This window comes from Lactuca serriola, chromosome 7 (genome assembly GCF_051521515.1).
Source record: "Lactuca serriola cultivar US96UC23 chromosome 7, Lser_US96UC23_V15, whole genome shotgun sequence".
In the NCBI taxonomy this organism is placed as follows: Eukaryota; Viridiplantae; Streptophyta; class Magnoliopsida; order Asterales; family Asteraceae; genus Lactuca; species Lactuca serriola.
In genome coordinates, this window is record NC_136414.1 from 158585914 (window position 1) to 158604851 (window position 18938).

The 18938-nt window shown below is 37.7% G+C and overlaps 1 protein-coding gene across 1 annotated transcript; it reads right to left on the bottom strand.

The window, feature by feature from the left end:
• Nucleotides 1-16625: 16625 nt before the first annotated feature.
• Nucleotides 16626-18272, bottom strand: LOC145061684 (RING/U-box superfamily protein). The gene has a single exon (XM_079009219.1). The coding sequence runs from the start codon at nt 18175-18177 to the stop codon at nt 16963-16965; it is 1215 nt and encodes a 404-aa protein (XP_078865345.1). The 5' UTR covers nt 18178-18272; the 3' UTR covers nt 16626-16962.
• Between the last annotated feature and the right edge of the window lie 666 nt (nt 18273-18938).

The window sequence follows — 18938 nt, forward strand, 5'->3', positions numbered from 1 at the left end:
AAAAGGATGGAGTGTTGGAATCATTTGACTTAAGGTCAGATGACACATATGAGTCTTGTTTATTGGAAAAGATGACAAAATCACCTTTAACTGGTTCTTGTGAAATAGGTGAAGGTTTGTTGGATCTCATACACAAAAATTTGTGTAGGACCTTTAGATCCACCACAAGGGATGAAAATCGATTCTATGTGACTTTTACTGATGATTATAACATATATGGATATATCTAGTTAATCAAGCATAAGCCAGAAACCTTTTAAAAGTTCAAAGAGTTCAAACAAGAAGTCGAGAATCAATTGGGCAGGAATATAAAGATGCTTAGATCTGATAGAGGTGGTGAGTATCTTAGTATTGAGTCCCATGACTACCTTAAGGAATGTGGAATAGTTTCACAATTGACTCCTCCTATGACACCACAACTTAATGGTGTGGCTGAAAGGCGTAATCGGACCTTGTTGGACATGGTTCGTTCCATGATGAGTCGAGCTTCACTTCCAATATCATTCTAGGGGTATGCCTTAGAGACTGCCGCCTACATTCTTAATCTTGTCCCAACAAAGAAGGTTGCCAAAACACCTCACGAGATGTGGACAGGGAAGGTTCCCTCATTGGCACATATCAAGGTTTGGGGTTGTGAAGCTTTTCTTAGACAAGAGACTCACGATAAGCTTGAACCTCGAAGTGAGAGATGTATTTTCATCGGATACCCACAAAAGTCCTTTGGATATTTGTTCTACAGACCTAGTGAGAATGTGGTCTTTGTAGCATTAAGGGGAGTCTTTTGAGAGAGAGAGAGAGAGAGAACTCATATGCAAAGAGGACAATGGGAGTCCCATCGATCTTGAAGAAATTCAAGAGTCAAACGATGAAGAAACTTCTGATAATACTAGGGCTCAACCTAAGGAAGAAATTCCAGTTGAACCATTTGACGAGTCATTACCTATTAGGTGTTCAATAGAGATAGAATACAAGCAGAGTTGTATGGTTTCCATATTACTGCAGAAGGTGATACGTTTATCAGTGATAGTACATTGGTAAATTTGGATGAACCAGCTAACTACAAGGAAGACATGGCAGACATTGAGTCGGCCAAGTAGAAAGAGGCAATGGACAGCGAGATCAAGTCCATGTACGACAATCAAGTTTGAAATTTGGTTGACAATGTACTTGGTCGTAAGACAGTTGGGTGAAAATGGATCTTCAAGAAGAAGACTAACATAGATGAAAAGGTACACCCTTTCAAGGCTCGACTAGTTGCAAAAGGCTTTACTCAAACCCTAGGGGTTGACTATGACAAGACTTTCTCACCAGTGGCCAAGTTAAAATCTATTAGGGTATTGCTAGAAATAGTTGCATTTCATGACTATGAAATTTGGCAAATGGATGTCAAAGCTGTTTACCTTGATGGGAAGTTGGCTGAGGATGTTTACAGGAGTCAGCCATAGGGTTTTGTAGATGCAAAGTATCCGAATAGAGTGTGTAAGCTTGAGAAATCAATATATGGATTGAAACAAGCTTCTTGCAGGTGGAATCTTTTCTTTGACGAGAAGGCCAAAGAGTTTGGTTTCTCTAGAAGTGAAGATGAATCTTGTGTATATGTCAAAGCTAGTGGGAGTATAGTAACCTTCCTATTATTGTATGTTGATGACATACTTCTTGTAGTAAACGACATTCCAACTTTGCAAGAGGTTAAGTCATGGCTTGGAAAGTGTTTCGCTATGAAGGATCTGGGAGAGGCTACTTATATTCTAGGGATAAGGATTTTGAGGGACAGAAGTAAAAGGCTAATTGGACTTAGTAAAAGTACATACTTGGAAAAGGTGTTAAAGCATTCTAGTATGGAAAATTCTAGGAAAGGAGAACTGCCTATACAGAGAAATACCAAACTGAGTAAGACTCAGAGCCTGAGTACTAATGCATAGATAGCATAAATGAGTAGAGTTCCATATGCTTCCTCCATTGGATCTACCATGTATGATATGACATTGTAACGTTTAATTTCCTAGGTATTTATTTTATTTATTGATTTCGTAAATATTTCTGGTTGGACCTTAGAGTTCTTGGACCTTCTTCATTTTGGGCCTTGAGGGGGTGCCGTACGCTGAGTGAACCAACCTAAGCAAGCTGGACGTACTGGTTGAATTTGGACGCAAATGCCATGCACGTACGCGCAGCGTACGTGTCCAGACCCAAAACCCTAAATTTTAGGTTTTGAGCATTACATAAAGAACATTATCCCTTAAGGACCATCCTCCCTTTCATCATTAAGTAGCTCCCATGAAACCCTAATTCCTATATTGTGTTTTCTTGTGCTTGGAAGGTCTCTTGAGTGCATTCTTGGTGTTTTGATTCATTTTTCCAAGGAAGTAGAGGTTGAAGCAAGGTGGTGGTTCAAGGAGAAGGTGTAGATCCGAGTTGGTTGCTTCATTTCAGGCTCTAGCAAGGTATAAAGTCTTAAACTTTCCTTATGAATGCTTAGGTCTCTTTTTTGAGTTTTTGGACCTTTTTTGGTCCCAAGGATGAAGCTTTATTGATCAAGGTCGTTTCCTAAGCTTAGGGTTGCCACCCTTGTTGTTATTTGAGTCCCTAAGTTAGAAAGTTGCCATCTTGGAGGGCTTGAAGTATCCATGCATGACTATTGTTCATTTTTAAGGAATAGGTTGTCATATTCCAATTTCAGGTTCATTTTGTTGGATATAATGTCTAAGTCCATAACTATATTTGGTATGTACTTGACCCGACCCGGCATGGTCCATTTGGGTTGCACTTCACCCGAACAATTTATGGATAATCTTTTGAGAATAGTACAAGTTATGATTTATTAATATATTATAAGTTCTAATATATTAATATAAGATCATATTATTTAATTAGTATTGATCTATAATTAATCTAGGATTAATTTAGAGATCAAAGATATTACTAATTAAATATGGGCTTCTATATTTATATAGTGTGGGCTAATGCTTATTTGGAATGGGCTAGGCTTGCATGGAAAGTCCATGGATACTCCATGGAGCTTTAACCCATGGATCTGATGGAAATGAAGAGACATGGGTATTAGGGTTTACATGGATGTAACCCTAATCCACCACACTATATAAAGGAGGCTTTGGCTCTTGAAATCAAGCAAGTTGAGGTGAGTAAAGCAAGAGGGTCGATTTCAAGATAGTAGTGACTATTGTCTCAAAGTTCCAAGTTTGTGGTGATTTGTGATTTCCATTTGAGGCATCCACACTATTGGTGCTAGGCTCTAAAACTCCAAGCAATCAACTACTACTACAAGGTAAGTATTTCTACTAGCTTTATTTGATTCATGTTCCCCATGCCATGCTAGTTAGGATATAAACCTTGGAAAAATAATTATTTGCATGTATCTTAGACAAACATAGATCCAAGGTTTATTAGGGTTGCATGTACACTTAGGAAGTGTTAGAATGCTCAAAACCCATCACATTTGGGGGCATGCAAGCCACCAAGTGGTCGAATTTATGTGTTAAGACCCTTCATTGGACTTAGATCTGTGTTTGGAGCCTCAGATCTTAAGGGATTAAGTCTTTTTTGGGATTATGTCTTAACAGGAGAGTACGATGAGTGTACAAGCTTGTGCGCACAACGTACAAGCCATGTAGCCTGTACGCTTAGCTTACAGTCGGGTTCTCCTCGCATACTCACTGATTTTGCGCTTCGTGTTGTTGGGACTCGGGTTGGGCTACTTTCATGGATTGGTGACTTTGAGTCGTAGTAGACCATCTGGAATTGGACTTTTTGGGTTAGAGAAATAATATTGGACCTTGGGCTAAGGCCCATGAGAAGGGATTGGTCCTAATTTGAAATTGGGCCATATGTTGGATTGTTGGACTTTTGGGCCATTAGATTGTGATTTGGGGTTTCATTCTAGATTACGTTAAGATAGGGGTAAAATAGTATTTTACCCCAAGTAGGGATTTTATTTATGAGGTAGATCCCTAATGTTAATAAGCTTTTATTAGTAATTGATAGCTCGGGAGTCGTAGGACCAACAATCAGGGATCATTCATTTCGATCAGCTTTTCGAGGTGAGTTTTCCTCTTTGGGTATTGCGGGTTGAAGTCACCAATGTTAGACCATATTTATGCTATGATAATATGCTATCTGTCTTCATGACTCTTGCATGGGTATGTGTTCATATGCTTTCTGGGCTAAGGTCCGATATCGGGGCAGTGCCTGCTGACTGTTTGTATGCTATGTATCCATGTTCCATGTGAATGTGTTTATTTGATATATGTATATGCATGCTGGGCGGGGCCTGGATTATTTCCGAGCTCAACTCGATTGTTACACCCAAGATCTAGAAGTTTAATTGTGGAATTATGCCAATTTCAAGCTGAACTCGGTGAGTTGGAGGAGCCAACTCGGCGAGTTGAAGATCAAGAATCGTGGGGATTTAATGGGTCTACTTGACGAGTTGAGGAGCCTCAACTCGGCGAGTAGAAGTTGGCTTGACCGCGAAGTTTAATGAGTCAACCGACGAGTTGAGGGTCCTCAACTTGGCGAGTTGGCCACTCATAAGGAAACCCTAATTTTAGGGTGTTGCACCCTATTTAAACACCTTAAGTCCTAGGTGTTGGCCTCATTTCCAACCTCAATAGCCCCTAACCCTAATCTTGAAACCCTAGAGCCTCCTTGAGTGTTGTGAGCTCATTGCGGGTGTGTCATGGTATGTTTGAAGATCATTGAAGGATGAAAAGCTAGGTGCAAAGTGGTGGTTTGAGTAGGAGCTTTCAAATCTTGGTTCTTTGCTCCATTTCCAGCACATTTCGAGTAAAAATTCCTAACCTTGATTAATATTTGATTAGATATCCTTATTTTGGGTTTTGTGGTGTTTTGGCCTCTTTTTGGGGATGATGATGGATTAAAGTCATTTTACGGGTTGTTCTTCCAGATTTGGGTTGGTTTTGGTACCCTTAAGCTTAAAGTTGCAAGCTTTATGAGGATTTTGGTGTCATGCATGCATTAAGTCAATTTTTAAGTCCATTCAAAGCTTAAGAGCATCATTTAGACATGCATGAACGTAAAGTTGGAAACTTTATGTGGTTTTCCATCTCAAGGAAGTCAGATATATGTTTTGGAGTCATGTCCTAATGGATTAAGTGCTTAATGTGTTAAGAGGTGGTTTTATGGCGAACTCGGCGAGTTTGTTGGATAAACTTGGTTAGTTGGCTCAGTTTTCCCCGACATTTTCAGATTGATAGAGGAACTCGGCGATTTGGTGTGTCAACTCGGCGAGTTGACTTGGTTTTTCCCGATCTGTGCACATTGATGGAGAAACTCGACGAGTTGAAGGATAACTCGGCGAGTTGGGTCAACTTGGATCATTGATTTTGACTTTTGACGTATGTCTTTGACCGAGTTTGTCATGAGGGGTGTTTGTGATAACCTGATTTAGATTTAAGGAAAATACGGGCTTAGGATAAGACCCATATGGGGTTAGGCCCAATTCAGAAAATTGGGCCATTAGTGGGCCTTTGTGGATCTTTTGGTTTTGGGCCTCAACTTTGGTGTATGTTGGGTCAAGGGTAAAACTATCATTTTACCCCAAGTATGGATTACGAATTATATCATGGAACCCAATTGCTAATTGCGTGTGTTGATTGGTATTGATAGCTCGGAAGCCGACAGGAAAACAGCTAAGGACTTTCGTTCGGGGAGCTTCTGCATTTGAGGTGGTTGTCCTCAGTGTACTTGCGGGTCGAAGGCACCAATGCTGGCGGTGGATTGATATTCTGTTATGCATGTTGCTATGATTTTATGATCTGTTAGATCGATATCCTGGTAGATAGGATGATGTTATGCTTAGTGATCTGTTAGATCTGTTTAACTGACTGTAGGTCGTTATATGATTATCTGTTATATGTGCACATTTTTGGATTAGTGGCTGAGGCTTCTCTACTTTATGCATAAGCCAACATGTCGGGGCATTCCAACCCAATGGTTGAGGGCCGAGGGTATTCCATCCCGAGGATGATTGGACCCATAGTATGTTGGCATTCCAACCAAATGGTTGAGGGCCGATGGTATTCCAACCCGATGGTTGATTGGACCCATAGTATGTTGGCATTCCAACCCGATGGTTGAGGGTCGGGGGTATTCCATCCTGAGGATGATTAGCCCCATAGTATTTTGGCATTCCAACCTGATGATTGAGGGCCTGGGGTATTCCAACCCGATGGTTGATTGGACCCATAATATGCTGTTATTTGTATATGTTATCTTTTTGGGTGTTGGTATTTTGGGGGAATTCACTAAGCTTCGTGCTTATATTTTAGTTTTTGGTTTCAGGTACGTCAGTGGATTATGGCAAGATGAAGGCGTGACGGTACATATCCTCACATTTTGGACTTATGAATTTTGGGAAACTATGATAATGTGAATATTTTGAAAACTATGTTGAAAGAGATTCTGATTTTAAATAATGATTTGGGAACAAGGTTTTTTGTAAACACTTTTATAGAAAAAGGGTTGTTTGAAAAGTTTAAATTTTATTGAAAATTTTGGGATGTTACATCGATGACCGGGTGGCGCCCGATGACTGGGTAGGGCCCATTGTATGATTATTGTATGTATGGTATGAGGTAGTTTGGGGAACTCACTAAGCTCTGTGCTTACGATTTTTAGTATATGTTTCAGGTACTTCCGATTCCAAGGAGAAGAGCTCGAGTTGATTGCATCGCATACACCATTTGATATTCACTCTGATATTGATAACATTTGATACATTTGTTTTGTTGAGACGTATGATTAATATTTGGAGATACTATTTTATCTATTATAAAAATGAAATATTTGGGACCATATTTTTGGATGTTACAAACATGTACTCGCCATGATGTGGCTTTTGCTTTGAGCATGGTTATTCGTTATTAGGGAAATCCATGTAGAGCTCACTGGATTGCAGTTAAGAATATTCTTAAGTATCTGCGAAGAAGTAGGGATTGGGTCCTTGTGCTTGGTGGCAGTGATAACCTAAGAGTAACTAGGTTTTGTGATGCCAACTTTCAGATAGACAGAGACAACTTTCGTTCTCTATCTGGCTGGGTGTTTACCCTTAATGGATGAGTGGTAACCTGGAAAAGTTCCAAACAGGAAACGGTGGCCGGTTCTACTTGTGAATCAGAGTACATAGCAGCAAGCATAGCATCAAAGGAGGATATTTGGTTGAAGAACTTCATCGGAGACCTTGGAGTTGTTCCAGCCATCAAGGAGCCAATGGATATTTTCTATGATAATGAAGGGGTTGTTGCCTTAACAAAGGAACCAAGAGATCATGGCAGATCAAGGTATATCAACAGAAAATACCATTTCATTAGACATAGAGTAGAAGAAGGTCACCTCGTCGTGAAGAGGGTATCTTCAGAAAAGAACCCTGCAGATCCTTTCATAAAGAGTCTGAGTAGGGTCAAGCACGTTCAACATGCTAGGATCATTGGTTTGGAGGATGACGTTAGTTTTGGTAGTTAGATAGTTAATTTCGAAACTTGTAACGAAATAAATGTAATTGACTTTTGGTGATTAAGTAATGGAGATTTATTTATGAGTTGGTTTACTACATTTTGTCAATTATTTATTTTGTGTTTCATTTTGCATATTTTAACTTCCCGAATAATTAGATTGTTCAAACATCCACAGTTGCTCATACTATTGGAAGTAAGTAGTGAATCAAGATTGTCATGAATTAAATTGTAGATTGTCTAAAGGGTTTTAGACATAGCAATGGTATTGCTACAATATTCGTGAGTACTTTGGAATAGAGAATTCAAGTATTAGATTAGCCCACGCTCAGAGAATTACTTCATGGAATTTACCACAAGTAATTCTAAGACGGTAATATCTTATAATCTTTAAATGGAGATATATGAGTTGTTATTTACGAGTTGGTTGTGATTGATGATATGTAAACGCATCATTAACTTGATGTTATAAAATGTGTTGTTGCGCATGATTTGATGAGTAAATATTACAAGCATATAAGTCAAAGTTTATCTATTCCTTTTTATCCTTAGGGGCAAAAAGCGATATCTTTGGCCCCTTCGATGATTTTGTGTTGACTTATTGTATTGGGTCCGGCCATGACTAAATTGATGCGTTCGATTAGTAGTTATTTGTCATTACAAATAAGAAATCGGGAAACAAAGTATTGGACATGAGATTGATTCTGTTCCATGTCTCATATCCGCATGATATCTTGTAGAACGGAGGATTATATGATCACTTTTCTTAGGACACGTGACTGACCAGGTCAGAGTTCGACAGCAGCTTTGAGAGTTACAATTTGCTAATCAATTTAGAAGAATATACTGGAAATTATAGTTATTAGATTTATTCAAGTGGGAGACTATTGGATTTGGTGTCTAAGCCCATAACATTAATTGGTATATACTTAAATTGATAGTAGCACAGTCCTTTTGGGTTGCCCTCAAGACTAGCAACTAGACAGGATGATTTTGGAGAAAGAGGTTGATTTATTATTTGATTAATAAATTGTAATAAATTGATTTGTGAATATATTATGAGAATAATGTATTAATTAGAAATAGTAATATTTAATTAATAGTTAATCAGAAATTAATTGGAATTAATTTTGGGATTAAAGGAATTAATTAAAAGTGTAGGGACTAAATTACAATTGTTTAATAATTAAGCAAGAGGCAATCTAGAAACCTCCATAAAGGCTTGCATAGTTTTCTTAAGGAATAAGGGATTCTAGAATAATCCCGGGTGAATAAACAGGAAAGTGAATAATTACCCGGTTTAAGATGATCTTGGATTATGGCTTATCTAGGGTTTCCTGACTTCACTATATGGACATACTCAACCCTAAGAATTTCGGCCACTTGCTTCTTGGAAGACCTAATCGAATTTTAGAGCATCTCTTCTCCTTGTCAATCATCTTCCATTGCTAGTGTTGGGTGTGAACCACTAGAGGCGTGACATGTGTGACGCTTGCTCTCAAGGCTTCATCAATACTAGGATTTGGATTGTTATTACTATATAACAATCAAGGTATGATTTTTATGACCCTCATTATGTATTTCAATTATATACTAGTGTTCTAGGGTTTTCTATTTTGTTGTTCAAGTTGTATGTCCAATTAGAGAAAAATAGATAAACTATTAGGGTTGCATGCACACATAGGAATTATATGTTTTGCATAATACCCATCACTTTCGAGTGGAAATGTCATAACAACAAAACCCATGGTGATATGTGGGATAGCCTAGAAAAATGCTTGGATGACATTTAAATAGATGATAATGAGCAGTGTCATTGGTTATGGGCACAAATGGAAGAATAGTAAGGAGGTGAGTGCCCATGTGAAGAGCCTCTTCCCAAAAGGTAGGTGGGAGGTGAGGGTGAAGGAGGAGAGTATGTATCATATTATTGATAGTACAAATCATGCGTTCAGATTTCCCGTTTTGTTAGCAGGGGTGAGGACAAGAAAATCTAAATATAATGTCGTGAGAAGCAAAGTGGTCATGACATAACTGATTAATATATTCACAACCATTATCACATTGGAATTGTTTAATTGTAGCCCGAAATTTAATTTTCACAATATTGGAGAAATGGAGAAATTTTTGAAAAGCTTCTTATTTGTTTTTAAGTGGATATACCCAAAGATAGTGAGAGTAATTATCGAAAAATAAAATATAATATTGCAATCCACCAACACTAGTAGGAGAAGTCCACAAGTCTGAATGAATAATATCAAAAGGTGCAAAAACAATAGAGTATGAAATATAAAATAGGAGTCTAGTGTGTTTGCCAAGTTGACAAGCCTGACAAACGACATTAGTACACGTATTACAAGAAATATAGCTATTGCAATTTAAATGTTTTAAAACTTGGTCGCCCGGTGACCAAGGCATTGGTGTCATGTGGTTGAGTTGGCGGAGTGGAAAGCATGACTTGTGGAAGTGGTCACCGGGTAAAAAGGCCCAAAGCTATCACAGTGGATGAGAGGTCGTCATGTATGATAATCAAAATAGTAAAACCAAAAGGGTCAAAATCATTAGAGAAATTATTTTGAATGGTAAATGGTCGGACTATATATTATATTTTTAATAATGTTTGGTGTAATGAGTACGTTTTGTAAGTGTAACGTCCTATTTTCACAACACAAAAATTCATTTTATTAAGGTAAAAACTCCACATTATAAAATCCATATTAAGAAACCGTTTGTTTCAAATCACATTTGTTGAAAATAAAAGTAATATGATAACACGAAATCTTCATTGTTGGTGATGAATGTGTATAGTCAAGCCTTCGCCTTCCTACAATGACAGATGATACCTAATAAAATAATAACTGCTGAGTAAGCACGAAGCTTAGTGAGTTTTCCCCAAAATAACCCATACAACAAACATAAAAACATGCATATCGGGTCCTCATTCATCGGACTGGAATACCCCCGGGTTTGTTGGCCGGCCACCTAAACCCAACCACTCCTCTCGAGCCTCTGTACCTATGGCTTACAAACGGCCTGCACCTGGTATCTTGGCCTACAATACACTGCGGGGCCGCCTCAACCTCATCATCCACCATATGTCGACATATAAACCATCAAGGATCAAGAAGGCAGATAATCCAGGCAATTATCAATCATACAGCTCACTACCGCCTACTAGACCCCTCAAAGCATCATGCATTTGGATAGACTATAATGAGAGAAATAACACTTAAGGATTATTAATATATTATAAGTTCTAATATATTAATAGGATTATTTAATTAGTATTGATTAAGAATTAATTTAGAATTAATTAAGTGATCAAAAGAAGACTAATTAAATATATGGGTTGATTATGTAAATCATCCATACTTGTATAGTGGGCCAATGCTCCATGGATTATCAAGTTGGGCTAAAACCCATAGGATGCTCCATGGTGTATTTGAACCCATGGATCCAAGGAAATGGAAAGCCATGACAATTAGGGTTTACCCTAATTGTGACACTATATAAAGATCATATTGTTGGGAAAAATCGGCCACTGTGTGAGAAAGAAAGGGCTAGCCGATTTTCATGAAGTGTGGAATTCTCTCAAGTCTTTCCAAGTGCATATGATGTTGTGTGAACCATTTGAGGTGTCACACTTGGGGCACTAGGCACTCAAGCTTCATGAAGACAAGCTACATCAAACAAAGGTATGTATTCTATCCATTTGATTACCCAAGTATCAATGATTGTATGTTAGATAGGGTAATACCTTGGATATTCATATTTGTATGTATAATGGAGAAAACATAGATCCAAGGTATTTAGGGTTGCATGTACACTTAGGAGTGTTAGAATGCTCAAAACCCAACACAAGGAACATGCAAAAAAAAAACCTAGATCAAGAGTCCTCAGTCTATCGTACATGACGACATACAGTCCCTTGGGCATCCCTTTAATAAATGATAACCAAAACTAGTGCGCCGCATTGGTGCCTTCGAGCCATGGGTACAGTGAGGAAAACTCACTTGTAATGAAGAACCCGAAACACTACGACACGCTTCCCTTTCTACATTGCTTGCTCCTGCAAGTCCTTCACCATCAAAAAATGAAAGAATCTTAATCAACAATCCAAAAACTTGAAGTTTGACCCAAAATCAACCTTGGTAAAAAAATCAACAGTCAATCTTGGTCAAATTCAACGCCATGTCGTGGCCTTTAATGGCCATGTCATGGGGTTATAAGGTCAAACAGTCAACATGCAGGGCATCGGCATGTCGTGGCCTTCCTTGGCCACATCGTGGAAATGGAAGAACAAGACAATTGCAATTTTTGACTTCGCCACACCATGGCTATTGGAAAATGTCATTTCTCTCATTATGAGCTTACTCCTTTTAGATATAAGATCATACTTCCAGATCTACTCTCCTACACTGACTTAATGGATAAAGTTTCCATTTGGACTTCATTTCAAGGCTAGATCTAGCATTTAATGTCCATTAGGTCCATAATGATGTTGTAACTTGAACATGGACACAAAATACACCAATCATGGTACTGTTTCTCAATCAACATAAGTCCAAGGACCTAGGAAAGCCACTACACGTTCTGGAGTTCTTCAAACTCCAAGAATATCCAAGATAGGGACAAAACCACCCAATTATTACCTAGAACTTGAATCTAGAAGAAAATGTGTCAAGGTATGAACTTTATACCTTCAACAAATCAGAGAATTAAAGAGAATGATGGATCCAAACTTGCTTCTTGTTCCCTCGCTTCCTTGTGAACTTCCCTCTTCCAAAACTCTACTATAAACCGAAGAAAAATGCTCAAAATTGATGAAATGGACTCTCAAGCATGCATGGAGGCTAGGGTTTTGGGATGGGGGAGGTGGAGGCTGAAGAGATAACCTAGAATGAGAGTAAAGGTGTTTATATATAAGGGAAACCCTAAAAATCCCGGATTTGAGTTGCAGCAGTTGCCACAGCGTGAGCACTTTATGCCACGTCGTGGCATCTCCAAAACACGTGTTTGATTAAACCCCACGCCACGTCGTGGGCGTCCATACACCACGTTGCAGCAGAGGGTTTTTCTCCGAAAAACTTATTTTGATTCCTTAAGTCTTGTTCGAACTTCTTCGGGAAAAGGGTGTTACAGTAAGTGTGGCAGACAGTAAGGATTAGTTAAGGGAAAATTGGTGTGTCCCAAGGTCGTGACAAGTATTGCAGAACCATTATAGACAAAAATAGAACAAGGAGTATAAACATTATTACAAATAAATTTATGTATACTTGCATTCGTGTAAATGTTATTAGTTTCCCCGATATCCATAACCCACCCATCATTTATTAGGTCGACTAGATACATAGTGTTAAACATGCTCAGAAGTGAAGTGGGTTGATCTAGGCTGCCTAGCCAGACCCATGGGGGCTGGAAATTGCTATTGGACTGCATATGAACTTGTGATCTGTTGTAGGACAAATATTGGGTAAATGTTATTATAGACAAGTATTGCAGAACCATTATAGACAAAAATAGAACGAGGAGTATAAACATTATTACAAATAGATTTATGTATACTTGCATTCGTGTAAATGTTATTAGTTTCCCCGATATCCATAACCCACCCATCATTTATTAGGTCGACTAGATACATAGTGTTAAACATGCTCAGAAGTGAAGTGGGTTGATCTAGGCTGCCTAGCCAGACCCATGGGGGATGGAAATTGCTATTGGACTGCATATGAACTTGTGATCTGTTGTAAGACAAATATTGGGTCTGTGGTGGTCTACTACCGAGGAGCCCATCTGAGTTATGAGAAGGTGGTCTGCTCCCATTTAGGTCGACTTTTTGTTGAGGAGTGAAGAAAGGCATTGGATCCTGTTAAGTTATGAAGGGAGGAATCGATGGGGATTGAATTTGCGATTGTTGCGAGATGTAGACCGAGCCATAACGCTGGTGACCAACATTCTGTATGGTACGACATGCAGCTGATTAGATGCGACATATGGAGGTTGGCGATGACAATTTTTCCCTCCTCCTCGATTGGAATTGTGACGGTAGTTATTCCCTCCTCCCCAATTTGAATTGTTGGTGGAAGTATGGAGATTCCGAGGAGAAGAAAAGTGATTATCATGAGATGGAGAAGGGACCCGGTTGGAAAGTAGCCTCAGTTCTTCAACTAACAACATAGACCTAACTTCATCAAAGGTTGGAAGAGGTTTGCTATGTCGAATAATCCCAAAAGTGGTATCAAACTTGCTTGATAATCCATTGATGGCATGGATAACAATATTCTTTTCTTTAACCTTCTCACCTATTCCTTCGAGCAGGTTCGCAAGTTTCTTGATTTTGGTGAATAGTCATGAACCGAAAGTTCCCCCATACCGATCGATCGTAGCTCGCTTTCAAGTTGCATAGCAGTGGCATCTTTGTTTACGCGGAATAGGGCTTCAATATTACACCAAATCTTCATTGTTATGGTGTTAATGGTGTAGAAAGAAGTGACGAGAGATTAGGAAATGGAGTCGAACAACCATACTTTCATAAGTTGGTCAAGTTCTTGCCATTCTGAATCCGTGGGTGGTGTTGCAAGTGGATTGAAGGTGCTGCCAATGTGATCATGAATGCCAAAAAGTGATGCAGTAGCCTGAGAAAAGATTGCTCTAAGGGTCGTTATGGGTGTTGAGGTCAAGAACTAATGGAATGCATGTTTTAATGTTGTTCACAACATAGGCCTTTGCAGGAGGAGTAGGCGGCTGTGGAAGAGCATCTCCGACTATTAGGGTTTCATAGGGAAGAAGACGGAAGCAGAAATGGTAAGGATTAGATTATGGAAGAAAGGGGAGCGATTTTAGGAGGTCTTTTGAGAAAGTCTCTGATACCATGTAGAATGATATCATTCTTATTGATTTGGTAAACGAATACAATAAGATACATATATAAGATACATAGAGTCATTTGGGCCTTTAGCCTATAACTATACTAATACACGGGCTTATACATAAGGTGTACACCAACAATCACATCCATTATATTGTGAGCTTTTAGTCAACATCCTTATTAATCAAAATACCAATATATACTTGAGAATATTTTTTCATCATTCCCATGGCAATCAAACAGGCTAATTAATTTGCCTAACTTGTTAGCAATTATCTTAATGATGTTTTGCTACATATAGGAAGAGGAATATAAAATTTTCTTACCCATGTAATTACTTTTTAAAACGACTAACACACATCCTTAATTTTACTCATAAATCTATATCTTTGTTTATCACATGCACCGAACCCATGTGAACCTTTTGCAAAGTATATTTCTCATGCTCTAAACATCTAAATAATCAAAACACATCTTCCATGTATCTTTGCATTCCAATAGATTTTTTTAGGGAGTAAACATACTCAACATACTATATCAGATTTTGGAGGCCTCTAATGTATTGTAGATAATAGTCATTTAATCATTCAACAATCAAAAGATCTTTAAGATTTGATATCTTAGTGAAGCTATCGACTTCATCAATGCGAGTTGTTGTGTGGACTATGTTGTCAAATAATGAGATAATTTATGAGTACGTTTTCAAGTTTGAGTTTGAATTCCTTATCTTCATGCTTACCACATCCATAAAATTAACCCCTTTGCGAGGAATGTCTTGGTTAATATATTTGGTTGTGTGGTGTGCTTGTTATTCTTCCCCTCTTTTCTTTAACCTAGTTTGTTTCTTTGGAATTTTTCTGATATTAATCTCGAATTTAACATTGTCGTTCAATATTGTGTTCAATGTTCTTTCTAAAGCTAGCACACTTGATACTTTCACGAAGCATGTAAAGCAAAACTTTCTCCATTTCACATCTCTTCTATTCGACATGTAGACATCAATGATGTGTGTATTTATTTTACACGTGCTATGCTTTCAAGTTTTCGAAATTTTTATAAATTTACAAAAAATATCTAGACTATAATGAAAGTTTTATCTTTAATGGTGTAAACATATTTATTTGCATATTAGAACATAAATGACATATCAAACAAGACAAACCCAAACTAAGGACAATTTCAACACACACCGACCCCAAACGCGTACTTCCCATTGGCCATTGCTCTCTGGTCTTTGGGTTCTTTGATTTATTTTGTCTTCTTTTCTCTTTCCATTTAATTTTGGATAAGAAAGTACTTTCTCAACATTAAATGTTTCATATTTTCTTAAGACATGTCATGAAAATTATAATATTTTCTATAAATAACTCAAACTCCAACGTCATCATCCATGAGCCACAGTTAACAAACTTTATATATTTGTGTCATGTTTTTAGATGTGATACTTAAATTTTTTGACAAATAATTAAATATAATAACAGAGTTAATTTACATAAAGATGTTGAGTACAAACAAATAATGATTTTTTTTTCAAAAGTAATTATGTGAATATTATTATAGAAATCATAGATTAAAAACACAAATAAACTTTTTACCAAGTTATAATATTTTTATTTCTTATTTAATAATTAAACCCAAAACAAATGGGACCAATTGAAGCTTAATAATTTCATTCATGGGACCAGAATGTATCTTTTGACCAATCAAATTCGTTCTTTGTTCCCATCTCCATCTACCAAATCACACTTTTTCAGTCAATTAAAATCGACTTCCACAATATTGCAGAAAGACATGTGAAGTTTCTTAAAATAATTAAATAAAAACTATCACAAAAACATATATATAAAAAAAAGTGAAAAAACATACGCTGATGATTAATTGATAAAGGCCAAACCACCCACACATGTGAAATGCCTGAACTCATATCAATTCACCTTTTCCTTTTTCTCATAATAATTATTTAAATTTAACCCATTATTTTACATATTAAAAAAAACAAAAATAATATCACCACTATATAACAGTTATTTTGTATACTTTTTGTAGAAGTAAAATAGTTAAATAGTAATAGTATCTCTTGAAAAATGTTCTTTGTCTTAATACATTAAATCGTGTTTTTTTTATTGAACTCATTAAATGTTGTTTATTTGTATATTAAAGCTTATTATTAAGACAATGTACTATCAAAAATCAACTATATATATTAATTTTTTCAGCATTATAATTTGAAAAAGATAGATTGGTGTTTTGTTTTGCATATATAGATATATGTTCTATAAATATTTATATTTATATATATGCAATAAATAAATACAAGAGAGATGGGGTAAATACTTGGTTTTCTTTAAATGTTGACAGACAAGAAGGTTGGTTTGTGAAACGGGTCATAAATGCTGACCACAGTCCCCCACTCCGCCATTAATGATCGACTGGTTTTTCAGGCACCACCAATGAGCAGCTACCGATGGGCTTTAGCCTTTAATTCTCCCCATTTTCAATTAATTACATCTTTCTTTTTGATCTTTGTGTCTCCCAAATCGCAATCTCATCCTAGTCGTACCTTCTGTGTTGGGTCATGTGCATTTGTCGACGTGTATCTCATCTTCACCGTCGGTTATATCTCTCCGGTGACAGCAATGCTTCAGGATCACCGCTGCGTAACCGGCTTGATGAGAACATTCCTGAGTTTACCCCTGATTGTCTCATGAAAATTGGGCTTGCGAATGATTTTCTCCGACGTGATGAGCTTCCGCCGCCGCCGCCGCTGTCGGCGTACCGGACGCTGGATTCGGATAATGGAAGGAAGCTTCCGCCTCGCCGCCGGAAGAATGGCGACTTCATGCCTCGGTAGTATCGGAAGGAGAATACTCTGGATTTTGTACTGAATGGAGATGGTCGTTTGCTCCAGAAACTTCCTCCGCCTCGGCGGTATCTCCATGGAGACGCGGTTGCTGGTTCGATTACGAGTCTCTCCGATCCTAAATTACGCTCGAATCCGAATGAGTATGATCGTTTGAGAAGGAAGTCTCTCCTGATAAACCGATCCTCGGATGGAATTCTAATCGGAGATGCCTCCTGTGTGATCTCGCTTACTGAAATAGTACTGTCAACTTGATGACTAACATGCTCCGGTACCGGCGACGGCTCTATAATCGGGCTCTCGATAATCACGTCGTCGAAATTGGGACGGATTCTGGCCGACATCACCGGAATAAACGGCGATTCTGGCCGGAAAACACTCGCTCGACAGAGAGGACAATTAGCGTGACATCTCAGCCAAACATCGATACATTCCACATGAAAAGCGTGGTAACAAACCGGTAAAGTACGAACGTAATCGTTATCTTCGAATTCCAATAAACAAACCGCACATTCATGAACACTGCTTTTCCTACTGTGAACAGACAACGGAATCGTTTTGATAACAGCATCATCCAAACCGAATGGCGAAAACATCTGATAACCATAAGTCGGATCATACGATTCTTCACCTGAGTACGCAGGGGATTCGATGTCGCCGTTTCCAACAGACGACGGAACGTATGAACGGAGAAGACGTCGCCGCCTTCGCCACTGTCGCCAGCTCCGACGTAGACGGAGGAATCGTCGGGAAATGGCTCGGGAGTATGTGATTGTGATAAACGCTGTGGCGATGATCACAACCATCGCTATCAAAGGCGGACTGAATCGAACCGGTGGCTTTGACGTTGAATTCGGTAGCCATGAAGCCGGAGCTGAAGCTGGAGCTTGATGAAGAACATGAAGGTGAAGATGATGATTATCCTCCGGTGATGGTGCCGGCGAGACGACGACGATCATGGTGGCGGTTTAAGGGGGTTTGTAATTGTGGGTGTTGGTGAAGGGATTTAATTGTTTGTGTGTGTGTGTTATGGTTGACCCACTGCATTACCTCTTGAGGTTTTACTAGTAAAATGACACGTCAACGTTTATGAATTTAATGCCCCACGATATAAATTTTGTTTTGGTGCGATGCTGATGCATACTACTCTATGGTGGTCACGTGCCTCATTAATCGAAATTTGACTTTTTTTAATTGTTTTATTTAATTTACCTCATAGGTTAAAGTAATATGTTTTTGACAAACTAATGGTATAATCTAATAGTTTTTTATTTATAGAAAAATGTTTGATAAAAATAACCTCAGTCTTAAATATGTAAAATTAGTTAAAAGTAAAATATTCAAAGCTACCAAAAATTAAAAAAATTAAAAACTAAAATTTTCAAAAGATATTTTAATAAGTTTTTCTAGTGTTTTTGTTTAAAATAAAAAAATAAAAACTTAGTGTTTTCAAATTGAATTTTTTTCCCAAGTTTTTTGAAAAACTCTCAAAAACTTATGTAAGAGAAGCCGGTATTATTTATTTCATGATTTCATATCTATTATATTAACATATCAACATAGTTTGAATTTTGTTCACATTTAATTAAAAAAAAAAATTTGTTTTTTTTTTCATTTATTACCATTGAACGTATTTGGATTGTTTATGATCGGTTGCTATATGTAGTTTAGATTTTGTTACATCTAGTCCATTAAGTTTTTTTAATCCATATGTTACCAT